Source organism: Helianthus annuus, chromosome 2 (assembly GCF_002127325.2).
Source record: "Helianthus annuus cultivar XRQ/B chromosome 2, HanXRQr2.0-SUNRISE, whole genome shotgun sequence".
NCBI lineage: Eukaryota > Viridiplantae > Streptophyta > Magnoliopsida > Asterales > Asteraceae > Helianthus > Helianthus annuus.
The window spans coordinates 44,110,465-44,138,235 of NC_035434.2; the positions used below are offsets into that span (position 1 = coordinate 44,110,465).

At 38.5% G+C, this 27,771-nt stretch overlaps 1 protein-coding gene across 1 annotated transcript; it reads right to left on the reverse strand.

Moving 5' to 3' along the window:
- Positions 1-17,946: 17,946 nt before the first annotated feature.
- LOC110888593 lies at positions 17,947-26,068 on the reverse strand. Its single transcript, XM_022136117.2, has 3 exons — positions 25,981-26,068; positions 25,820-25,897; positions 17,947-18,539 (listed from the first exon to the last, which is right to left on the reverse strand). The coding sequence occupies exons 1-3, from the start codon at positions 26,066-26,068 to the stop codon at positions 17,947-17,949; spliced, it is 759 nt and encodes a 252-aa protein (XP_021991809.2).
- Between the last annotated feature and the right edge of the window lie 1,703 nt (positions 26,069-27,771).

Here is a 27,771-nt window from a genome sequence, read left to right on the forward strand (position 1 = left end):
CTTTACATCGGCAAATATTTTTTTTCTTTGATGATGTGACCATCCTTTTGCGACTTTTCCACTAGCTAACTAGTTAGCGTAGTCGGCGTACAATGGCTCTTCTCGGTATTCCACCATTTCTAAGGACTCCGTTGGGAATTTTTCATTGATTAGCTCGTCCCTAGTTGCCTCCAAAGCTGGATCTTCTAAGCGGGATAGATGATCCGCAACGGTGTTTTCTGCTCCTCTTTTGTCTTTTATTTCAATGACGAATTCTTGGAGGAGTAGAATCCATCCTGTTTCTTAAAGAGATAACGAATGGCTGCATGGTCTGTATAAATTATCGTTTTAGAAAGAACAAGATAAGAACGAAATTTATCAAAAGTAAATACTACAGCTAGTAATTCCTTTTCAGTTGTTGTGTATTTTTCTTATGCATCGTTAAATGTTTTACTAGCGTAATAAATTGGGTGAAAATGCTTATATTTTCTTTGTCCCAAGACGGCTCCAACTACAAAGTCACTTGCATCACACATGATTTCGAAATGTAATTTCCAATCAGGCGCTATCATGATAGGTGCATTGACTAGCATTTCTTTTAGTGTTAGAAATGCTTGGTTGCAATTCTTGTCAAAGATGAATGGCGCATCTTTTTCAAGTAATTTTGTTAAGTGCCTTGAGATTTTAGAAAAGTCCTTGATAAGTCGTCTATAAAATCCGGCATGCCCTAGGAAACTTTTGATTGCTCTTACGGAGGATGGGGGTGGTAATCGAGAAATAGTGTCTATTTTAGCCCGACTAACCTCCATTCCTTCGCTTGAGATTTTATGACCGAGTACTATTCCCTCCGTTACCATGAAATGGCATTTTTCCCAATTAAGGGCGAGGTTAGTTTCCTCACATCGGGATAGCATTCATTCAAGGTTATCGAGGCATTGGTCATATAAATCTCCAAAGATAGAAAAGTCGTCCATGAAGACTTCCATAGTTTTTTCTATCATGTCATGGAAGATCGCCACCATGCAACGTTGAAAAGTTGCGGGGGCATTACATAAACCAAAAGGCATGCGTCGATATGCAAAAGTTCTGTAGGGACATGTGAATGTTTTCTTTTCTTGGTCTTCGGGTGCTATCAGTATTTGAAAGTAACCTGAAAAACCATCTATGAAACAATAAAATTTGTGACCGGATAATCTTTCTAACATTTGATCAATAAAAGGTAAAGGAAAATGATAGTTCCTTGTTGCCTCATTTAATCGACGATAATCTATACAAACTCTCCATCCGGTGACGGTTCTCGTTGGTATTAATTCATTTTTTCGTTAGTGACCACCGTCATACCTCCTATCTTAGGAACTACTTGGACGAGACTTACCCAAGGGCTATCGGAAATTGGGTAAATGAGTCTGGCGTCAAGTAATTTTATGACTTCATTTTTAGCCACTTCTTGGGCGTTTGGATTACTCTACGTTGTGGTTGTATATCCGATTTATAGTCATCATTCATTAAAATTTTGTTTGTGCACACGGAAGGGCTTATTCCTTTGATATCTACAAGCTTCCAAGCGATCACGTTTTTGTGTTTTTTTCAAAAGTGTAATTAATTTTTCTTTTTCTACACTAGTTAATTTTGACGAAATAATTTCAGGTAACTTACCATCCTTGTCGAGAAAAGCATATTCCAAACCTTTTAGGAGTTCTTTTAACTCAAGTGGTGGGTCTTTAGGAGACTCCTTATTTGGTTGCTCATTTTGGTCAAGAACCAAAAAGGTTTATTCAATGGCGACCTATTCTTCAACAAAGTGGTCGATTTCTTCTTTGTATCAGGTGGCTCATCTTCATCTTCAATTAGGGGGTCATCATTACCGACTGGATATTTCATTGAACGCTCGAGATCGACACATTTTTTTAATGCTCCTAATTGAATAGGTAGATTGTTTCGCTTCCGATTTTTCAAATGTAACATTTGTGCTTGTAATCATTGCGAACAGTTCAGTTATCAATAAAACAATGTTATTTGATCCCAATGTTTATTTGGTTGTGTTTTACTTTTTCATGTTTTGACTTTTGTTCGATTTTAAACTCTACATCGCTTTCTGGAGAATTATACGCAAACTGGTGCGTAAACGTACTCAGTTTAATGCGACAAATACTCCGGAACATCAACATATACTCAACATACCTTAAATAGCCTTTACATAACTTAGAAATAAGTTTTGAAGGCTTTGGTATGGCAAAAACAAGTTAATTCGCTTACAGGGACTAAACTTGACAAACTACGAAAGTATGCCAATTTGAACTGTAACAAACATTCTGGAACATGTCCATAAGTTAAACATACCATAAATATCCTTTACATAGCTTAGAAATAGGCTTTGAGGGGTTTGGTATGCTAAAATAAACTTTTGGGTCATTCAGGGACTAAAAGTGTCAAAAAGTGCACAAGTTTGCACTTTCGCGCATAACTTACGTTCTGAATACATCCGGACATCCAAAAATTTATGTAAGCATCCTTATATTATGCCTTAGTGTTTGGCATGAGAAAAATCCATTCGTCACGTCATTTGGATCGTCTTTCGCGCTTATGCGCATTCCGTCGTAATTAAGCGAACATCGCGATCGTACGGCCAAACGAACCAACATCCGGAATATTTTTGAGCATGTTTCATATCCACAATGTTTAGGCATCATTTTAGGGCCTTAAAGTTGGCTTTACGGGCCTTAGAAGTGTCAGAAATGGCTTAAATAAGCAACAGGGACTAAAGCTGCCATTTCTGAAAGTTGTGCAGATCAGACAAAGCCAGGCGGCCCGCATTAGTTTTGCCTGCATCTTGACGCGGGCCGCGTGAGCCCTGCAGATGCAGAAATTCGTTTTTTTGCTGTTTTTGGCCTTTCAAACACTCCAAAGGGCAATGCCCTTTCACAATCTCTGGAGTTAAGGTCATTATGAGCCACCACAACATCTTGACAAGTGTACGCATGAGATCGTGGCACGATATTCAAGAAACGATCATAACGATTTTGCTTTTCCTATAAATACCCCCCCCATTTGTGTTAAAACCCACAAAACTGATCAAAGAGGTCTAAGTTGATGCCATTGCTTCATACCTGAGCTCCTGGATCAAGTTTAGCTTTCGGGGACCCTTCGTAAGTGTTCTTTCGTTCTTTTAATCGCTTTCTAGTGCTAAAGTCAAACTTTGTTTGACCTTCTGCGTTGACCAGCCTATGGTCACCCGAAGTTCATTGGAACTTCATAACGTGAGCGTGATCATGATGGTTATAGTCCGTAGTGACTATACCTACTGATTACCACGTTATCTAGGCTAAGTGACGAGTCGTAGTTTCGGCCAAAATGCGCATTCTTGCGTATTTTGTAACCAAACTACTCGTGGGTATCAAAGCCGTTTGTTTTGATACCAAACCTGTTTTCTAAACTTAGGTAAGCTTGTTTTAACATGCTTAGCTCGTCACTTTTAGTTTAGTGCTTATATAGGGTCGTAAGGTAAGCGATCTAAACCATCGCTTATGCTTTCGAACCCGACCCATTTGGTCGATCATTAGGATCCGACCAAACACTTTAGGTGACCATAGTTTTATAGGGAATAACCTTCCGAGGTTATACCTTATGGTCACGATATTAGGCGTTCCAAACGCGTTCTACGCGAACGACGCGTTAAGGTAGCATAAGCTACCTAAACGGGTCGTTGTGGGTCGCAAGCACTTAGGTTAGGTTTCATTTTAGTATGTAAGCTTTGTTAAACCATATTTCACGAGTCTCCATACTCGTTTGGTTTACGAACCCGCATACTATCTGATCCTTCCGATTTTGGTCTGGTATATTAACATAGCTACCTATTAGGTGTCGTTTGATATTCCGTGATCTCTAGCATTGTGTGATTATTACACAAGAACTTCAAAGCAATCTCAGGTGAGTACATTGAACCCCTCTTTTACTGTTTTCCAAACTGTTTTGGGGTGAAACACATGTGCCTACTTGTTACTTTCATGCTTTCCATGTTTTCACATCATATACCTGCTATGTTCGTTAGTACATTATAGTACATGATTTCATTACATTTCATGCTATGTATGCCCATTGTGTGCGTACTTAGTACATTGTTTCACATTACATTTCATGCTATTTATGCCCATTGTGTGCGTACTTAGTACATTTTTATACATTACATTTCATGCTATGTATGCCCATTGTGTGCGTACTTAGTACATTGTTTCACATTACATTTCATGCTATTTATGCCCATTGTGTGCATACTTAGTACAATTGTTTACATCACATGCTTTCATTTTGGTATGACATTTGGTTTGTTTAACATGGAACAATACATTCATTAACATTGATTACGCCATTCGTTAGTTGGTAGTGGTACCATAGGAATTGACAACTCCCGTTCCGGACATCCTAGGTCGGTTTGGATGAAAGGAATGACCGAATTCGATATACATAACTTAGATAAACCTTTAATTTGTTTAAGGGTTTATCGCCACAGTCTCAAGGCTTGGATGTATGCATTTTCACAATACCATATAAATGTTTGTATCAGTATAGCATGCATTTGTTCCACAAAACATAACTTTGATTTAAACCATGTTTTACTTCAATACCTTGTTTTTGTGCATTTTACATATGGTTTAGTTGATATATTTCACTTACCATACATGATATATTTTGGGTACACATTACATGATCTACATTAAACATAAACATTTTTTACATTGATATACAAATTTGGTGGTTTACATTGAGCATAGACATTTCGATATGGTTTACACAATAACACTTGACAATTGATTTATACATGAACAATTTACATGGTGGTTGGTTTGGGTACATGGTTTGAGTAACGTGGCATATGTAATATGATACAAACATGGTGGATACGCCGCTGGTACTTCCTATATATAAATGTTTGTATAATATTACCTATCGTAGCATTACTTAAAACATTTCAATTTAGACATATAACATTTTATACAAATAACATACTTTTCACAAGACATTGTTTTACAAACAATGTATCTTACACAAACTCATTTTACTGGGTTATTCATTTAACCTTACATTTATTTATACACATCATCTGATCTTATCATTTTCCAAATGATTTACAAGACAAAGCAAATTACAAGGTTCCTGACTAAACATTTTCTTAAACATGAGTCATGAATCCCATTTTCACAAAACCTATGTATCTCACAGGCATTTTTATCCTGGCGTACCTACTTTCACATGTGTTTTCAGGAGCTATCGCTTAGGATGAGATTGTGATACTAGGGCGGACCTGTGCCTTAGAGACATAAAAGCGAAGATAGACTTAGTTAGTTATGTTATAAACTCTATATTTCCTGTTTGAAGTCAATGTAACACGTTTGTTGATAAATAAAATGTAACTTTAATTTCCATGGTTATGAAGCAGTTAATTCTGTCCCAACACTCCCCGGCGTTTCCGCCGCGGTTGCATGTTGCACGCGGCCGGGGTGTGACAGAAGAGTTGGTATCAGAGCCAATGGTTATAGGGAATTAGGTTATTAGTAATGCTTTGACCTAGACTATAACTTTCTAGGACCCTAACACAAGTTATCTAGTGTTTAGATTTTAAAACATGCACATCACCTATCCTTAGGTGATAACCACAACGAGAATTTCGATTCCGAATCCGCTTTGAAAATTAATCATCTGTTCTAGGATGATTGATTACTAGGTTTTGAACCCTCTGTTATATGGTTTTGAACCCCTTTGGATTTTCAAAAATCTCATCAAGGTTTTCGGGTTTTAATAGTGTGAACACATGTGAACTGGAAGAGTGAATGCCTGTACCCTGAGTTTTCTGTCTAAGGCTAGAGTGTTCATACAAATCCACATAATCGGACCAGTCACTCTTACCTGGGAACTCTTGGGGTGAGTGTTCACTTATAGGCGAACATGTCTTCGCAATACATTATTTTTGACCCATTTACTTTGACTAGACATTTCGTGTCGCTTGTTTGCGTTGCGATGCGTAACCCTCATCTTTGCTTTTGTTGATTTTGCTTCATCTCATTCTCTTCATCCAATCATCTCACTCGTTTCCTTTCATATTTTCCTCTTCTAGAATGCCTCCTCGACGCGACAATCAGGTAGCAAATGCCGAACTGGCAGAAATTATTGCACAGCAGATGGCTGCTGCACTCCCAGATCTCTTTGCTCAATGGAACCAAGCCAACAACAACAACAATGCTCCATGCAATTTCAAGAATTTTAACTCGGCTAAACCACTCAAGTTTAGTGGTTCTGAAGGAGCGACTGGGCTTCTTCAATGGTTCGAGAGCATTGAGAATACTTTTCGCCACGTGCAGTCTCCTGACAATCGCAAGGTCGAGTTTTCTTCGAGTGTGTTTCAGAAGAGGGCTCTCACATGGTGGAATGGGGTAATGAGAGACCGTGGTGCAGAAGTTGCTCTAGCACAGACATGGGCTGAGCTTAGAGCTCTTATGATGAGGGAGTTTTGTCCTCGTCATGAACAACGAGCGTTGGAGAAGGAGTTTGATGACTTGAAACAAGATAGTGGCGAGCACAGGGCATATACTGATAGGTTTGAGGAGTTGAGTCTGCTTTGCCCGACTATGGTTGCCCCACTCGACAAGGCTATCGAAAGGTACATCGACGGCCTACCTGACTCGGTACAAGACATTATTACTGGTAGCAACCCTACCACACTCCGTCAGGCAATCGAGTTATCAGCGACACTGACTGAGTCGCAGATTCGGAAGAATAAATTACACAGGAAGGGTGACAAGGGCATGAAACAGTCGTCTGACAAGGAAGATAGCAAGAAAGGTCAAAACAAGAATGGAAAGGATTCTGGTTCATCGAAAAGGGCAAAGAAGCGTAAGGCTTCCCAAAACTATGCTGTCACTGCCCAAGCTAACCAGGAGGCTCCCAACCAACCCGCACAGCCTCCAGCAAAGAAGCCCTATTCAGGAAGTGCACCTTTGTGCAATAGATGCAACAGTCACCATCAGCCGCAACATCAGTGTCGTTTCTGTACTAACTGTGGGAAGTCAGGTCATCTTGCCGATGTTTGTCGGTTTGCTCAAAATCGCAGTTCAGAACCCGGCTCAACAAGTTGCTCAGCAACAGGGTCAAGCTGCACGACCACACTACCCACCAGGTGCTTGTTATAACTGTGGGGATCTGACCCATTACAGAAACCGGTGCCCAAGACTAGCCAACCAGAATCAGGCTCAGGCTCGAGGGCGAGTCTTCAACATGAACGCACAAGAGGCACAAGCAGATGATAATGTGGTGAACGGTACGTTCTTTATTAATAATCAGCCAGCATCTGTTCTTTTTTATTCGGGTGCCGATAAGAGTTTTGTGTCATTATCTTTTGAACCATTGCTTCGAGTGTCTAGAACGAAACTAGGTAAACCTTTGATAGTAGAGGTTGCTAGTGGTGAACCCATTATTCTTGATTCTTTTCTTCGCAACTGCTAGTTGAACCTTAACAACCATCTTTTTCCTATTGACCTCACGCCTATGCAACTTGGAAGCTTCGACGTTATTGTGGGTATGGATTGGTTATCCAAGTACCGCGCAGAGATAGTTTGTTTCGAGAAGATCATCCGCATGCCGCTTTCGTCAGGTGAGATCCTACAGGTTCGTGGTGAGAAACCTGCCGGTGGTCTCAAACTCATGTCTTGTTTTAAAGCACGGAAGTATCTACGGAAGAACTATGTGGCTTTCTTAGCACATGTTACAGCAGATAAAGGCAAGGGTAAGTCTATTTCAGATATTCCTGTCGTTCGGGATTATTCTGAAGTTTTCCCTAAAGAGTTACCTGGTCTACCTCCAGCACGCCAAGTCGAGTTCCGTATTGATCTCGTACCTGGTGCAAATCCCATTGCCAGATCTCCATATCATCTTGCACCGTCTGAGATGCAAGAGTTGTCTAAGCAGCTACAGGAACTCTCTGACAAAGGTTTTATCCATCCTAGCTTTTCACCTTGGGGTGCTCCCGTTATTTTTTCTAAAAGAAGGATGGATCTTTCAGGGTGTGTATCGATTATCGTGAGCTCAACAAGCTTACCATCAAGAATCGATATCCCCTACCTCGCATTGATGACCTCTTTGATCAATTGCAAGACACTTCTTATTTTTCAAAGATTGATCTGCGATCTGGATATCATCAACTCCGTGTGCATGAAGAAGATATTCCCAAGACAGCGTTCCGCACTCGTTACGGGCATTATGAGTTCACAGTCATGCCATTCGGTTTGACTAATGCTCCTGCTGTTTTCATGGACTTGATGAATAGGGTCTGCAAGCCTTATTTGGATAAGTTCATCATCGTTTTCATTGATGACATCTTGATTTATTCTAAGACGCGAGCTGATCATGAGCAACATCTTTGTCTTACTTTGGAACTTTTAGCCAAGTTCTCCAAGTGTGAATTTTGGCTTAAAGAAGTTCAATTCTTGGGACATATTGTCAACGAACAAGGTATTCATGTAGATCCCTCCAAGATCAGTGCGATTAAGGATTGGGATACGCCTACTACTCCTACTGAAGTTCGTTCTTTTCTTGGTTAAGCAGGTTATTATCGCCGCTTCATTGAAAATTTCTCGAAGATTGCAGTTCCTCTAACTGCTCTAACTCAGAAGAACAAACCCTTTGATTGGGGAGTCAAACAAGAGGAAGCGTTCCTGACTTTGAAACAAAAACTTTGCGACGCGCCTGTCCTAACTTTGCCTGAGGGCAATGATGATTTCGTCATTTATTGCGATGCATCTAAATTGGGTCTTGGCTGCAACCTGATGCAAAGAAACAAAGTCATAGCATACGCATCAAGGCAGTTGAATATACATGAGAAGAACTACACCACTCATGATCTTGAGTTGGGTGCAGTTGTCTTCGCTCTTAAGATTTGGAGACACTATTTGTACGGTACAAAATGTGTGGTTTTCACAGACCACAAAAGTCTTCAACATATCTTCAATCAGAAGGAACTCAACATGAGGCAACGACGTTGGGTGGAGCTTCTAAACGACTATGACTGTGAAATTCGCTACCATCCTGGTAAGGCGAATGTCGTGGCCGATGCTTTGAATCGCAAGGAACGCACTAAGCTTCATTGTGTTCGTGTCCAATCTGTTTTTCAAGCTCAATCCGATATCCAAGCCCGTATTTCTCAGGCTCAACAATCTTGTGTTTCACAAGGTTTGATGGATAAGGAATTTCCTTATCACATAACACCTACTCTTGAACTGAAGGACAATGGATCGTATTACTTCATGAACCGTTTGTGGGTCCCGTGCCAAGATAATCTTCGTACCCTGCTTATGGATGAAGCCCATAAGTCTCGTTATTCTATTCATCATGGCTCAGATAAGATGTATAAGGATCTTCGTATTCAGTATTGGTGGCCTGGTATGAAGAAAGACATTGCCTTATATGTATCAAAATGCCTTACTTGTCTTAAGGTTAAGGCTGAACATCAGCGTCCTTCTGGTTTATTGGAGCAACCAGAGATCCCAGTTTGGAAATGGGAAAACATTACTATGGATCTCATCACTAAACTCCCACGCACAAAGAAAGGTCACGATGCCATCTGGGTAGTTGTTGATCGTCTTACTAAATCAGCGCATTTCTTGCCAATCCGTGAGGATTATTCGGCTGACAACCTTGCTCAAATCTACGTGGATGAAATTGTAGCTCGACATGGTGTTCCTTTGAACATCATTTCTGACAGAGATGCTCGTTTCACTTCTCATTTTTGGAGAACCATGCAATCTGCTATGGGGTCCCAACTTAATCTGAGCACAGCTTATCATCCGCAAACGGATGGTCAATCTGAAAGAACAATCCAGACACTGGAGGATATGCTTAGAGCTTGTGTGATAGATTTTGGTGGTAGTTGGGATTCACATCTTCCGTTGATTGAATTCTCCTACAACAACAGTTATCACTCCAGCATCAACATGGCTCCTTTCGAGGCTCTCTATGGTCGAAAATGTCGTTCACCAGTCTGCTGGAATGAGATCGGCGAGGCTCAACTTACTGGACATGCCCTCATTTTAGAGACAACTGATAAGGTTAAGAAAGTTTGTGATAACCTTCAGACAGCTAGAAGCCGTCAAAAGAGTTATGCGGACATAAAACGCAAGCCCTTGGATTTTCAAGTCGGTGATCGTGTATTACTTAAGGTCTCACCTTGGAAAGGTGTGATCAGATTCGGAAAGAAAGGAAAACTTGCACCTAGATACGTTGGACCATTCAAGATCGTTGAAAGAATCGGTAAGGTAGCCTACAGACTTGAGTTACCTCCTGAACTTGGAAACGTTCATCCAAGTTTTCACGTGTCCAATCTCAAGAGGTGTTTAGCTGATGAGAACCTCCACATACCGCTTGACGAAATTCGTGTTGATAAAACACTGAAATTTGTTGAGAAACCGGTGGAAATCAGGGAACGTGAAGTCAAGTGGCTTAAACGCAAGCGCATTCCTTTGGTCAAGGTTCGCTGGGAATCTAAACATGGACCCGAGTTTACTTGGGAACGTGAAGATCAAATGAACGAGAAATATCCGCATCTTTTTCCACGAGTTTCCTCTAAATAAATTTCGGGACGAAATTTCCACAAGTAGGGGAGACTGTGACATTTGTGCTTGTAATCATTGTGAACAGTTCAATTATCAATAAAACAATGTTATTGGATCCCAATGTTTGTTTGGTTGTGTTTTACATTTTTCATGTTTTGACTTTTGTTCGATTTTAAACTCTACATCGCTTTCTGGAGAATTATACGCAAACTGGTGTGTAAACGTACTCAGTTTAATGCGACAAATACTCCGGAACATCAACATATACTCAACATACCTTAAATAACCTTTACATAACTTAGAAATAGGTTTTGAAGGCTTTGGTATGGCAAAAACAAGTTAATTCGCTTACAGGGACTAAACTTGACAAACTGCGAAAGTATGCCAATTTGAACTGTAACAAACATTCCGGAACATGTCCATAAGTTAAACATACCATAAATATCCTTCACATAGCTTAGAAATAGGCTTTGAGGGGTTTGGTATGCTAAAATAAACTTTTGGGTCATTCAGGGACTAAAAAAGTGCACAAGTTTGCACTTTCGTGCATAACTTACGTTCTGAATACATTCGGACATCCAAAAATTTATGTAAGCATTCTTATATTATGCCTTAGTGTTTGGCATGAGAAAAATCCATTCGTCGCGTCATTTGGATCGTCTTTCGCGCTTATGCGCATTCCGTCGTAATTAAGCGAACATCACGATCGTACGGCCAAACGAACCAACATCCGGAATATTTTTTATCATGTTTCATGTCCACAATGTTTAGGCATCATTTTAGGGCCTTAAAGTTGGCTTTACGGGCCTTAGAAGTGTCGGAAATGGCTTAAATAAGCAACAGGACTAAAGCTGCCATTTCTGAAAGTTGTGCAGATCAGACAAAGCCAGGTGGCCCGCATTAGTTTTGCCTGCATCTTGACGCGGGCCGCGTGAGCCCTGCAGATGCAGAAATTCGTTTTTTTTGCTGTTTTTGGCCTTTCAAACACTCCAAAGGGCAATGCCCTTTCACAATCTCTAGAGTTAAGGTCATTATGAGCCACCACAACATCTTGACAAGTGTACGCATGAGATCGTGGCACGATATTCAAGAAACGATCCTAACAGTTTTGCTTTTCCTATAAATACCCCCCCCCCCCCCATTTGTGTCAAAACCCACAAAACTGATCAAAGAGCTCTAAGTTGATGCCATTGCTTCATACCTGAGCTCCTGGATCAAGTTTAGCTTTCGGGGACCCTTCGTAAGTGTTCTTTCGTTCTTTTAATCGCTTTCTAGTGCTAAAGTCAAACTTTGTTTGACCTTCTGCGTTAACCAGCCTATGGTCAACACGAAGTTCATTGGAACTTCATAACGTGAGCGTGATCACGATGGTTATAGTAGTGACTATACCTACTGATTACCACGTTATCTAGGCTCAGTGACGAGTCGTAGTTTCGGCCAAAATGCGCATTCTTGCATATTTTATAACCAAACTACTCTTGGGTATCAAAGCCGTTTGTTTTGATACCAAACCTGTTTTCTAAACTTAGTTAAGCATGTTTTAACATGCTTAGCTTGTCACTTTTAGTTTAGTGCTTATATAGGGTCGTAAGGTAAGCGATCTAAACCATCGCTTATACTTTGAAACCCGACCCATTTGGTCGATCATTAGAATCCGACCAAACACTTTAAGTGACCATAGTTGTATAAGGAATAACCTTCCGAGGTTATACCTTATGGTCACGATATTAGGCGTTCCAAACGCGTTCTACGCGAACGACGCGTTAAGGTAGCATAAGCTACCTAAACGGGTCGTAGTGGGTCGCAAGCACTTAGGTTAGGTTTCATATTAGTATGTAGGCATTGTTAAACCATATTTCACGAGTCTCCATACTCGTTTGGTTTACGAACCCGCATACTATCCGATCCTTCCGATTTTGGTCCGGTATATTAACATAGCTACTTATTAGGTGCCGTTTGATATTCCGTGATCTCTAGCATTGTGTGATTATTACACAAGAACTTCAAAGCAATCTCAGGTGAGTACATTGAACCCCTCTTTTACTGTTTTCCAAACTGTTTTGGGGTGAAACACATGTGCTTACTTGTTACTTTCATGCTTTCCATGTTTTCACATCATATACCTGCTATGTTCATTAGTACATTATAGTACATGATTTCATACATTTCATGCTATGTATGCCCATTGTGTGCGTACTTAGTACATTGTTTCACATTACATTTCATGCTATTTATGCCCATTGTGTGCGTACTTAGTACATTGTTATACATTACATTTCATGCTATGCATGCCCATTATGTGCGTACTTACTACATTGTTTCACATTACATTTCATGTTATTTATGCCCATTGTGTGCATACTTAGTACAATTGTTTACATCACATGCTTTCATTTTGGTATAACATTTGGTTTGTTTAACATGGAACAATACATTCATTAACATTGATCACGCCATTTGTTAGTAGGTTGTGGTACCATAGGAATTGACAACTCCCGTTCCGGACATCCTAGGTCAGTTTGGATGAAAGGAATGACCGAATTCGATATACATAACTTAGATAAACCTTTAATTTGTTTAAGGGTTTATCGCCACAGTCTCAAGGCTTGGAGGTATGCATTTTCACAATACCGTATAAATGTTTGTATCAGTATAGCATGCATTTGTTCCACAAAACATAACTTTGATTTAAACCATGTTTTACTACAATACCTTGTTTTTGTGCATTTTACATATGGTTTAGTTGATATATTTCACTTACCATACATGATATATTTTGGGTACACATTACATGATCTACATTAAACATAAACATTTTTGACATTGATATACACATTTGGTGGTTTACATTGAGCATAGACATTTCGATATGGTTTACACAATAACACTTGACAATTGATTTATACATGAACAATTTACATGGTGGTTGGTTTGGGTACATGGTTTGAGTAACGTGGCGTATGTAATATGATACAAACATGGTGGATACACCGCTGGTACTTCCTATATATAAATGTTTGTATAATATTAACTATCGTAGCATTACTTAAATCATTTCAATTTAGACATATAACATTTTATACAAATAACATACTTTTCACAAGACATTGTTTTACAAACAACTTATCTTACACAAACTCATTTTACTTGGTTATTCATTTAACCTTACATTTATTTATACACATCACCTGATCTTATCATTTTCCAAATGATTTACAAGACAAAGCAAATTACAAGGTTCATGACTAAACATTTTCTTAAACATGAGTCATGAATCCCATTTTCACAAAACCTATGTATCTCACAGGCATTTTTATGCTGACGTACCTACTTTCACATGTGTTTTCAAGAGCTATCGCTTAGGATGATGATTGTGATACTAGGGCGGACCTGTGCCTTAGAGACATAAAAGCGAAAATAGACTTAGTTAATTATGTTATAAACTCTATATTTCCTGTTTGAAGTCAATGTAACACGTTTGTTGATAAATGAAATGTAACTTTAATTTCCATGGTTATGAAGCATTTAATTCTGTCCCAACACTCCCTGGCGTTTCCGCCGAGGTTGCATGTTGCACGCGGCCGGGGTGTGACATCAAAGCTTCGTGGGTTTTTAAAAAAGGTCGTCCCAACACTAATGGAGCGTCATCAAGGATGACAAAGTCGGTTGGGACTACTGTTTGATTTGTTTGGACTAACACATCTTAACTACTCCCATTGATTTTATTGTTTTCTGATTAGATAGAAAAATGGGTATTTGAAGTGGAGAAAAATCGCCAATACTTAATTTTTCGAAAATGTAGTTTGGCATTATATTAACACAAAGATCTTTATCAATTGTAATATTACTAATAAAGGAATTTTGAAAGAAACATGGAACCGGTGTAATGTTAATTTCAAAGGGGTCATCGTTTATTAGCGTAGTTTGATCATTTGTTAACTTAATGCTTACCATTTCGTCAATTTTAGTGTTAGTGTTTAACTCTTTTAAAAACTTAGCATTAGTAGGTACCAAACAATGGTTTTTGAAAGAATGTGACAAGAGGTTAATTTCTTGAAAATTGAAGTCTTCTTGAATTTTAATGTTATCGGACTCACCTTTTTCGTTGTTTAGTTCATGTGTCGGTTTTTCACTTACTTGTTCTTCCATTTTTACCTCTTCAACTATCATTTCTTTAGTACAAGTTACCTCTTCCCTTGCCCGGGATTCCTCTTCCCTTGTGCGGGCTTCTTTTAAATAGCGCTCGATAGTTTTAAGGTGTTCTATAGCTTTTCGGCTACAGGTGAGATAGTTGGTGGTTCGTCAAAGCGATCGGAATAAATATCCCCACTGCTTGAGTTCGGAAGTTCGATCCTTGGTTCCTCATAATACTCATATGAAGTAGATGGTTCATACCATTGTTCCTCATTGTAAGTATATGATGGATAAGGGTCGTAACTTGGTTCTTCATAATACTCATATGAGGTGAGTTGTTCACGCCATGGTTCCTCATAGTAAGTATATGAAGGAGATGGCTCATAACTTGGTTCCTCAAAGTATGAGTATGAAGCCTCATACCTTGGCTCATCAGGATATGAGTATGAGGGAGAAGGGTCATACCTTGGCTCTTCATAGTATGTGTATGAAATGGTTAGCTCGTACCTGGGCTCCTCATAGTATGTGTACGAAGGGGATGGTTCAAAGATGTCACAATATTGTACCGAATGAGGATTACCACAAATGGTACAATACCCCTCTTCATAATCATCCTCCTTATAGTGGTAATTGTAACCTCTTGAGTATTGATCCATATGAATCACTCAGCATACCACAAGAGTCTCTGGACCAGAAAACAAAAATAAAAACGGAAACAGAGGCCAAGCACGGCCCCGTGTTCAATGAGCACGGCCCGTGGTCAGATCCTGTATCTGGGCATTTTGAAAAATGTGGCTGGTTTATGTGCAGCACGAGGGCGTGTTCAGTGAGCACGACCCCGTGTTTAGACTCTGTATCTGGGAGTTTGTTAATTTTTTATGCAGCACTGGGGCGTGTTCAGTGAGCATGGCCCCGTGTTCAGACTACTGTAATGCAAAAACTACCTAAAAATGTTAAAATATGCACGCAGTTTTAAAAAGGTTTTGAAAACTTATTAGGCTGTCGATTTTAAGCTTTCTTAAAATTCTTGTGTCCCCGGCAACGGCGACAAAAACTTGGTGTGTGTCGGGTGTAATATGTTTTTATTGATATTTTAAGCCCATTTTACACATTAGTCAAGTTTTAAATTTATAAAACACGATATTCAACTAACACTAAACACACACATGGGCAAGTGCACCCATCGTGAGCGTAGTATAGCATTGGTAAGATACCGAGGTCGTCCAAGGACACAAGAGCTTTTAGTACCGGTTTATCCTCAACGTCTAATCAAACTAAGATTTTTGGAAAAGGTTTTAAGCATGAAAAATAAAAACTAAAAATGCTGAAATAAAAATAAAATAAAATAGATAGACAAGATGAATCACTTGGATCCAACTCGCCTTTAATGTATCCTTTGATGATTTCCACACTTTTGCACTTTCTAAGAAATTATCTTAGTTATAGTAGTAGTCCCCTCTTTTGAAGGTGACGTTACCCTCAACCCAGTGGTTTGAGTCAGCAAGAATACAATCCCAAAGGGTCGTAATGTTGAAAGATAATTAATTAAGCTATTAATGCGAAAGGTCGTAGGCCCCTCTTTTGAAGGTGACGTTACCCTCGGCTAACTGGTTTGAGTCAGCAGGGATACAATCCCAAGTAGCCGGTTTAATATATAAATAGTAGTTTACATATGAGGGGATCAAGCTATTCGCACCCCTGCCATCCAATACAAGTGGGTATTGAAGGAGGTCCTAGTAAGCTTGACCCAGGTCTTTGCAGGATCTACACACTGAACAAGGCAAGAACCTTACTAAACCATTCCCTTAACCCCCAACCAGGTAGCCAACATATCTCTATATAGACTGTAGAGATATGAATGGTGAAAATCTTTTACTTTATATAGACAGTAAAGTAATGCCAAGACACCAAGAACAAATGGTAAAGAAATTTCACCTTCAACATAAGAAACTAGTTATTAAAGTCATTAATACAAAACCAAATAAAAAATGCGAAAAGATTAAAAATCAAAAGTAATACATTAAATGTTTGTCTTCACAAGAACTCTTACTATCAATCTTGGATCCCAAGACTACTACACACACTCTAAGGTGGATGATGGATAATGGTGGTGGATGTGGGTGCTGTAGTGGTGGTGGAGTGGTGGCAAAGTGAGACAGAGGTGGTTTCCCAAGGGATGCCTTTGAAGTGAGCCAAGCACCCCTATTTATAGGTTGAACAGAAGCCCAGCCATGGCCCTGTGTCCGCTGGACATGCCCCCGTGGCAATCTCCTTTCTCTTCTTTCATTAATTGCAATTATCTGCATTAGGCTCCACACGTCCCCGTGTTCGCTGGGCACGACCCTGTGTGTAGAAGCGTATCCGTACTATCAAGATTTGCAAGATTCTGCGAATCTTAGCGTTGACCACGCCCCGTGCTGAGCTGGGCACGCCCCCGTGGTGGGCATAGAAGCTTCCACAGCTTTGTCCATTTCTGCAGACATCTGACCACGCCCCCGTGTCCAGTGGGCACGGGCCGTGGTCAGCCTTCTGTTTCTTGTTTTTGCTTGTGGAGATCCTGTCGAGGGGTCAGGCATGCCACGTTTATTCCTTTTCTTTATATTTATGTTAGTTTTTGCTGCATATTTGTTCCTTTTGTTCATTTAAGCTCATTTGGTCCTGAAAATACAAAAAGAACACAAAAGCACACTTTTTCCAACATTAGTATTAAAAAGGGTTAGTTTTATGCCTCATTTGATGTAATTTATATGTTGCATTTTACACACGTCACATATGCACATTCTACAGATTACCAAAAACAAGGTTGATAATAAGACCATAACTTGATAAGAAAATATAACTTTTAAAGTCTCTGGTATTACCATGACCATTATAACAAAACCAAAAGTAAAAATACCAAAAACAGATGTTTACAGTTGAACATTAAACATCAAAATAGACAGAGTTTTAAACTTGTACCAGCCTTCATTTAATAACTTGGAGTATCCTTTTTTGAACCAACTGACTTCTTTGAACCAACAATCTTCTTTGAACCACTTGGACCCGCCTTCTTGGAATCGCCTGAACCAGCCTTCTTTGAATTGCATGAACTAGCCTTCTTTGAACCAACTTATGATGTTGCTTGAACTTGTCCCTTGCATGGTCTCTTGTTATGTTGTTGTTGTTGTTTGCAGTTATCACAAGTTACAGTGTTACCTTGCCTTGCCATGTGATCTGTCTTTGACATCTGATCACTCAACTAAATTGCTGATTTCTTTCTCTTTTTATTAGGCCTCCTAACTTGGGTTAGATGCTTGGGAGGTGTTAGTGTTGTAGGACACGTAGAAGGTGTCCACATTTCCCTTCCATTTATTGGCCCAATAGTGTATGTATAGATACTCTTCCAACTGTCAAGCGAAGAAACAGGATCAACCCATGCTTCCGGATATCCAGCATGAATGCCTTGTGCATTCATATCCCATATCACTGCCACTGCATGCTTGCATGGCATTACATTCAATTCCCACCCCCTACATGAACAAGTCTTATGTCCCACATGTACTACACGTTGTTCCAAACCTGGACCACCACTAACCTGATACTTGTTCTGCCTAGAAAACATCACTGTGTAGTTTGAAGCATTAGTCTTGATTATCTGAAATTCCTCTACAGATCCAGGCATCAATAGACTAGACCACTTGTCAATTTCCTTTTGCACATTCACAATTCTCTTCATTAGGTATTCCCTACTGAGCTCTAAGCAAGTAATAATAGGCTTATCTCTTCCCCTAACTAGTTGTCTATTGAAAACCTCACATAAATTTTTCAATAACACATCACTTTTTCCCCTACCTAAAACAATTGATAAATAAGAGTTATAAATAGAGTTTAATATATTTTTCAATAACATTAATCATTAAATATTGACAACATACGCCTAAAGTAAGCTCTAGACCAATGTTTTAGTGGAATATGTGTCAACCAATCATATAGGCCTTGGTCCTGCTCTCGAATAAATTTCATTGCTATGTCATACTGTTATGGTGTTGTAAAAGAAGCAGATTTCCAAAGCATGTCTTTGAACAACTGCGCCCTCCAGTTTTTCATGTTTCCATGAACATGCCTTAGGAAATATCTATATCCAGCACTTGGAAACACCTTTGTTATTGCTGGTATAAGTCCCTACAATCAAACAAATTTAGTTAGTCACACATTTTTGAGTCCAATCATACAAATCGGAAAATTTAGTTATACAAATTGAAACATTAAAGAATAGTTTTACCTTCTGCCTATCACTGATGAATGTGAAGTTTGATTGAGAGCAAAGTCCAATATCACCTGCTAGACGCTGTGTAGTATGAAGCATTAGTCTTGATTATCTTAAATTCTTCTACAGATCCAGGCGTCAATGGACCAGAACACTAGTCAATGTCCTTTTGCAAATTCACAATTTTTTTCATTAGGTATTCCCTTGTGAACTTTAAGAAAGTAATAATAGGCTTATTGTCACGGCCCCCGACCCGGTTTGACCCGTTTCGGGGGCCGCGGGACAGAAAAGCCCGTGGTATTTATTTTTATAGCGGAAGTCTTAACAGGATCGTTTTAAATTTAGAAAATTTGCCCGAGTATTATTTATTTACATTTAGGATAAACCCCGTAAATATCATAATTTCATTATTTTACAAACATGTTTATTTATTTTATTTGAGCCACCACTTCAAGCTTGATAGTGCTCCGTAGCACGTGTACTTAATTCAGTAGGTCACCTGAAACATGTTGTAAAAAGGTTTTGTCAGCAGGGAAATACTGAGTGAATCATTCATTTTGATAAAAATGACACATAGTTATAAATAACAGCATAAGAGCGATTACTATGGCAGTATCTTAATTAATATTTGGTCTTGCCACCCGTGTGACGATGGTCATACCACTATTGGGTCCAGTCACCCAATTAGTGACGTTTTGTCACTGTTAGGTCTTATTAGCCTAACCCATGTTAGGGCTTATTGCCTAACTGTGAGAAATTAGTAATGTGCACAATACCCCACTAACCAGCGGTTAAGATAACCACGATTTAATCCCTGTAATTATAATATTTTGAAAATAATTTGAGGTATTGTAATACTTACTCACAAACGGTGAGAAAAGAATTTAAAAAGAAGAATGACTCACTTTGCAGACTTAGCGGGCAAGGTATAAGCCTACTGATTTGCCTTGATTTGACCTAATTTAATAATAATGCACACACAATAGGTTAGTAACTAATTCAGCAGTTACGTCAATTCACGAGATCAAACCCTCACAATGATTAACAAGTGCAATACTTCATAATTCAATCGGATTCACAACGAATAACAGAGCATAGTCCAAATTCGAACAGCACTCAAATATTCAAGTCGAAATCACGATGAATAATCAAAGTACAAGCTCAATTTGAGCAGCACTCGGACAATCGTTGGATAGTTACAATCGATCGGACGTTGAACCGTAATAGCGATCAAGTTATTACCCTGATTGCGGCAGCACTTCGTGAATTGTGTGTGTTGTGAACGATATTCGCTATAACTCGATGGTTACAGAGAATTTGGACGTGGAATGAACACCAAAATTCAAGTGCCAACGTCCCCTATTTATAGCTGGAAAATGTCCTCCCTCGTGCCACGCGAAGAAGACATGTGTACCCGTCGCGTGGCGCGACGGGTCTATTTTCTAGCCTAGGTTGCTTCGTGTCCAAGTAACCTTGCTGAGTAAGTTAAACGAACAAATTTCGTTTCTAGAGCAAATTTAGAGGGTAAACATCCACTAGGGTTTAACCCCCCTAAGTTTTAGGGGCCCTGATCCTGATTCCGATTGTTATGAAAATTTTAGGGTTAGTGCAGAATTACTTGGGTGTCTCAATTAGGGTTTTCTTGTTGACAAATTATCATCCTAATTATGGATTTTAGTGGCAGTTGTTACATCCTCCCCACCTTAAGAAAAATCTCGTCCTCGAGATTTACTAAAATAGATGAGGGTATTTTCGCTTCATCTTTGATTCCAGTTCCCAAGTGTACTCTGGTCCTCTCCTGGATTCCTATTTGACTTTTACTAGCACTAGTCGTTTGGGTTTTGAGAACTTTATCTTTCTATCTTCAGTTTGTAGTGGTTTCTCTACAGATTCAGCTTTTTATTTACCTCTACATCTTGAAGAGGTACTACCAGGGATTTGTCAGATAAACATTTCTTGAGGTTGGATACATGAACATATCATGTACTCCAGCTAATTCTTCTGGTAGTTGTAAACGATAAGCTACTGGTCCTATCCGTTTGATCACTGGGAATGGCTCTACGTATCTTAGACTTAGCTTCTTTTCTTACCGAATTTATAAATTCCTTTCCAAGAAAATACTTTCAATAGCATTTTGTCTCCAACTCGAACTTCGACGGCTCATGTTTGTTATTTGTATAATTCTTCTAACCGTCTTCAGTCTTTTCTTCGTGATACTGAATATCACAGGTGTAGTTACTGAGGATTTCCTTATTCTCATGTTTAATCTTTGCTCCAATATATATCTTAAATTCTTATGACCCATATGGATAGTAACTTACTTAGATAATGTTTCCTAATTTTAAGGGTAACTTGTGGTTTCTAATTTTTTAAGCTTACAAGGGGTAAGGCTTTCTTCGTGCTTTTGCAATTGCCTTGATGCATACACAATTACCTTTTTGTGTTGCATTACTATAGATCCAATTTCTAGTTTTGAAGCATCACCGTATACTTTTAAAATCTTCTGTTCTTTCTAGTAAGGCTAGGATTGGAATGTTTGTTAATTTATGCTAGAGGCTTCTTTAAGTCCTTATTTAGGATTAACTGTTTTAGCTTAGTTAAGGATATATCTATCTAAGAGAATCCTTAATAGACTGCCTATAGTAGCTGGCTAAATTTACAAGATTCCTAATTTCCATTTAAGAATTACGAAATCTTCCATTTTAGTGATTTGCTGCTATCTTAGCAGGATCTAAGTGAATATCTTCATGACTCATCATGTGACCTTACGTAGTTTATTTCCTGTAATCATAAATACTTCTCCGGCGGGTGCCTGGATTTTCTATAAAGTTCTTATTACGGAGAATTCGAGCAGGGTTGGTTACTACTCAATCTATTTCTAACACACATCAAACTCGGCTAATTCTATAGGAATTAGATTGGCGAAAAATTCTATGACCTGAGAGTTCTATATTTTCCTTTTTTCCTATTTCGACTGTAAAGATTTGCCTAAGTTTGATTAATGATAAGTTAAGAGTTTGACAGAATGAAGTATTTATAAAACCTTGGTTTGTACCAGAGTCAAATAATACTCGTACCAACTATGATGTCAGGAATGAGTTCAGCTTCCTGAGTAGTAAATTGAAAAGCTCTTGCGTTTTTCTTGGTAGTCCCTTCTGCAGGTTTCGTCTTTTCGTTTGCTGGATTGCCTAATTTCGGGCAGCTTGTTCTGAAGTGTCCGGGTTCTCCACAATTGTAGCAAGTGATTGTCTTCTTTTTCCTGCAATCCTCTTCTCGATGTCCTGGAATTTTGCAAAAATTGCAGCATCCTTTGCATTTTCCAAAATGCTTTCCTTTGCAGATATCGCAAAATGGAATAGTGGAAAATCGCCCGTTTTCTCTTTTCTTAAAATTGTTACTATTACCTATATGAAATTCTTGGGAAATTTTCTGGGCTAAATCCTTCCTCCTATTTTCTTCTCGTGTGCGTACCAATCCGTCAGTTAGAGTGTTAGCTAATTCTACCGCATCGTCAATTGTGCGGGGTCTCGCAGCTTTGACAATGTCACGAATCTCACTAATCAAACCCCAGATATAGCGAGAGATAAGTACCGGTTCTGGCGAAGCCAGAGTAGGTACAATTCTGGCATACTCAAAGAATTTTGAAGTATACCCTCGGTAATCTACGTCCACCATTCGGTGACTTAAAAACTTATTTGCCATTTGATCTTTTTCATATTCGGGACAGAATTTCCTTTCTATTAATCGCTTAAATTCTTCCCACCCCATGGCATAGGCTACGTCACTTCCTTTGGCTTGTAACACTGTATTCCACCATTCTAATGCTTCTTCCTTGAAAAGGTGCGAAGTGTACATAACCTTATCTTCCTCAACACATTTACTTATTCTGATTACTGCCTCGGTTTTCTCTAACCAACGCAGTGCCGCAGTTGCCCCTTCATTGCCTGCGAACTCTACGGGTTTACAGGCAAGGAACTCCTTATAAGTGCAACCAGGCGTTGCAGCTTTCCTTTTCTTAGGGAGCGGAGCTTGTCCTAGTTCCTTATCATGATTAACATGATCATTGCCTCCATTTACGCTATTACTGAAGTTATCTTCAGAAATACGTTTGCTAGGAATGATTTGTTGTGGTTCTATTGGATTTTTAACAGCAGTAACGATTGCTGGAATAGCGTTGGCTATCCCTTGAGCTATCATTGTTGGAATAGTGTTAGCTATTCCTTGAGCAACGATATTTTCTATATCCTGCCTAGTCATATATTGACCCCCTGACTGTTGCTCAGATTGATTACCCTCGTTAACTGGTTCGTTATTAGCATTTTCCATTGGATAACTAATTTATAAATCAATAATTAGTATATAAGAAATAATCCAATGTTACATTTAATTGCACATAATCACGTAAACAAACCCAATTCTGTAAATTTTCTAAGATTTCCTTTATATCATGCTTCTATATACAACCGTTTTATTTATTTATTTTACACATACTGATTTTACTTATTACTATTACATAATCGTAATTTCATAACTCCTTTATCCTTTCGTTAGATAATAGTCTAATAACGATGTTTCCTTGGATTGTAATTCCAGGAGATTTGTTTCCCAATCTCTTGGATCCTATTCCCAACATTCATTAGTTCTTGACCCAAGTGGTGAAGTCTAGTTGTATTCTTGTTACTCTTTGGTGGATTCGGTAAAGGTTCTAGATTGAACTGAGGAAAAAGCTTATAGGGATTGTTCTGTAATTATATTTCATGAGTCAACCATTCGTTTATGTCGAAAGGTCGCGAGTGTACTGAAAGGTTTGGAATAGCTGGTTCTAAGTTCATTGATAGTTGTGTTTCATTAATAGTCTTGATAATACTATAGTCTGTTATTGTAAGATCTATCTCTTCTTGAGATGGTAACCCCTTAATTTGCCTAGAACTTTCTTCAATTTCCGGTTTCTTAGGCTCGAGAGGTAAAACATTAAATTCTATAGGTTCCTCCATATCTGGTATATACCTATTAAAATCTCTGGAAACTTCTACTCTTACTGGATAGAGATTTAAATTCTGAAGGGTATCAGACAAATTACTCATGATGTTTGAAAATACACACACAATTACTAGGTCAGTATTTGTAATAATTTTGATAGAAATACGGGTGTAATTATCCGAACAACTAGAATTTTAAAGCATCCTAGGTTTTATTTAAAAATTTATTTATTTACTGGAATAAGGCTTCTAGACTTGTAAAGACACTAAAGTTTTAGTTTTCTATATAAAATTTGTTCCATGCTATATGCGATTGATCAGATAATGAAACACATAATCAAAGAATAGTAATTAATAAAATTTAAGTATTTTCTAAATACTTAATAGGCTTAAATCAGTGGCTTGATCAGTGGCTCTGATACCACCTTTTTCTGTCACGGCCCCCGACCCGGTTTGACCCGTTTCGGGGGCCGCGGGACAGAAAAGCCCGTGGTATTTATTTTTATAGCGGAAGTCTTAACAGGATCGTTTTAAATTTAGAAAATTTGCCCGAGTATTATTTATTTACATTTAGGATAAACCCCGTAAATATCATAATTTCATTATTTTACAAACATGTTTATTTATTTTATTTGAGCCACCACTTCAAGCTTGATAGTGCTCCGTAGCACGTGTACTTAATTCAGTAGGTCACCTGAAACATGTTGTAAAAAGGTTTTGTCAGTGGGGAAATACTGAGTGAATCATTCATTTTGATAAAAATGACACATAGTTATAAATTACAGCATAAGAGCGATTACTATGGCAGTATCTTAATTAATATCTGGTCTTGCCACCCGTGTGACGATGGTCATACCACTATTGGGTCCAGTCACCCAATTAGTGACGTTTTGTCACTGTTAGGTCTTATTAGCCTAACCCATGTTAGGGCTTATTGCCTAACTGTGAGAAATTAGTAATGTGCACAATACCCCACTAACCAGCGGTTAAGATAACCACGATTTAATCCCTGTAATTATAATATTTTGAAAATAATTTGAGGTATTGTAATACTTACTCATAAACGGTGAGAAAAGAATTTAAAAAGAAGAATGACTCACTTTGCAGAGTTAGCGGGCAAGGTATAAGCCTACTGATTTGCCTTGATTTGACCTAATTTAATAATAATGCACACACAATAGCTTAGTAACTAATTCAGCAGTTACGTCAATTCACGAGATCAAACCCTCACAATGATTAACAAGTGCAATACTTCATAATTCAATCGGATTCACAACGAATAACAGAGCATAGTCCGAATTCGAACAGCACTCAAATATTCAAGTCGAAATCACGATGAATAATCAAAGTACAAGCTCAATTTGAGCAGCACTCGGACAATCGTTGGATAGTTACAATCGATCGGACGTTGAACCGTAATAGCGATCGAGTTATTACCCTGATTGCGGCAGCACTTCGTGAATTGTGTGTGTTGTGAACGATATTCGCTATAACTCGATGGTTACAGAGAATTTGGACGTCGAATGAACACCAAAATTCAAGTGCCAACGTCCCCTATTTATAGCTGGAAAATGTCCTCCCTCGCGCCACGCGAAGAAGACATGTGTACCCGTCGCGTGGCGCGACGGGTCTATTTTCTAGCCTAGGTTGCTTCGTGTCCAAGTAACCTTGCTGAGTAAGTTAAACGAACAAATTTCGTTTCTACAGCAAATTTAGAGGGTAAACATCCACTAGGGTTTAACCCCCCTGAGTTTTAGGGGCCCTGATCCTGATTCCGATTGTTATGAAAATTTTAGGGTTAGTGCAGAATTACTTGGGTGTCTCAATTAGGGTTTTCTTGTTGACTAATTATCGTCCTAATTATGGATTTTAGTGGCAGTTGTTACACTTATCACTTCCTCCAGCTAGCTGTCTACTAAAAACCTCACATAAATTGTTAAATAACACACCACTTTTTGCCCTACCTAAAACAATTGATAAATAAGAGTTATAAATAGTGTTCAATATATTTTCAAATAACATTAATCATTAAGTATTGACAACATACCCCTGAAGTATGCTCTAGACCAGTGTTTTAGTGGAGTCTTTGTCAACCAATCATATAGGCCTTGGTCCTGCTCTTGAATAGCTTTCATTGCTCTGTCATACTGTTATAGTGTTGTAGCAGAAGCACATTTCCAAAGCATGTCTTTGAAAAACTATGCATGATTTCATGAATATGCCTTAGGCAATATATATGTTCAGCACTTGGAAACACCTTTGTTATTGCTGGTATAAGTCCCTACAATCAAACAACTTTAGTTAGTCACAAACTTTTGAGTCCAGTCCTACAAATCAGAAAAAATAGTTATACAAATTAAAACCATTATACATAGTTTTACCTTCGGCCTATCACTGATGAATGTGAAGTTTGATTGAGAACAAAGTCCAATATCACCTCCTAGACACTCTAAGAACCGGTTTTAGCTTCAACCAATACATAAGCCACATGGTATATCCCATTATTTGAATCTATTCCCATAGCAGTTAGAATCTGTCCAGGAAAGAGTCCTTTCATAAAACAACCATCCAAACCAAGTAGCCCCCCCCCTCCCTAACAATTTGAAACCCTCTTTCAAAGGCCTTAAGCATACGTAAATCCTTCTGAAATATCAAGTTGGGCTACTTAGGTTGCAACAAGTCTCCACATCAAGTTTTATTGTAGTTCCAAGGTTGGATCCTATAAGTTATTCACAATAATCCCTAAGGATTGTATACTGTAATGCATAGTCTTCTTGAATCTTTTTCAGAGCCATTGCCTTGGCTCTAAAAATTTTATCCTTGGAAACATCAAACTGATACTTTTTCTGAACTTGATCTTGAAGGGCTAAGAAAAGTATTCTTGGATTTATTAGGATTGTTTCTTCAATATCCTTGGCAATCCAACTTAAGGTGCACAATCTTATCCCTCGGGTGTGAATGTATTTGTGGTTATTTGTGAATGTTTTCACAACCCATGAATCCTCATTGTTTTTCTTGGAAACATGTAATACCCAAGGACATGTGGGCTTCGGATTTTCAGTTTTGGAAGTATTTGAACAGTCCACATCAGGGGGATCATCTTCGTTTGCTGAAATTACTTTTTTACCCTTCTGGATTTGACAGCTTTCTCATTTATTTCACCAACGACTAGAGCACCTTGATCACATTCATAACAAAAACCTCTAAACTTTTTCGTATCATTTCTTATTATGCTTAGTTGCCTTCTACTATCAACTGCGAGTTTTTTTAACAAAATAAGTAATATAACTTCTACATGCAAAAACTTGACCCACATAAAAATTAGTCAAGAGAGAATCATGTATTTTTTTTTCATCCTCATTTGTCTAATAACCTGATATTTGCTAAAATACACATACTGTTGTTTTGGTCAAAAATCACACAAGGATAATGTAACCAAACTTTAAGTAAACGGGGTATGATGCTTGGTTAATTATGAAAGTAAAGAATCACTTCTGTGATAAAAGATGCAAAGACACAATGATTTATACGAGGAAAAAGCCCTTGATCAATGTATGATCTCCGGCATAAAAAACCTCGGGTGATGGCAACTACCGATCACCAACTTCAATATAATAAAAATGTAGTTACAACTTCGGATAGTAAGGAGCTGAGTACAAGGATCACTGAGTGTCTAAGTGTTTGAGAGTTGTGTCGTATGTCGTGTACGTCGTGTGTGTTCTTCCGAATGAGGAAGAGGGGTATTTATACAAGTGTAGGTGACTTATTTTAGGTAAAATGACTAATTATCAGCTCATTACCCCTTTAGAAATAAAGACAATCTAGCCTAAATTACTGC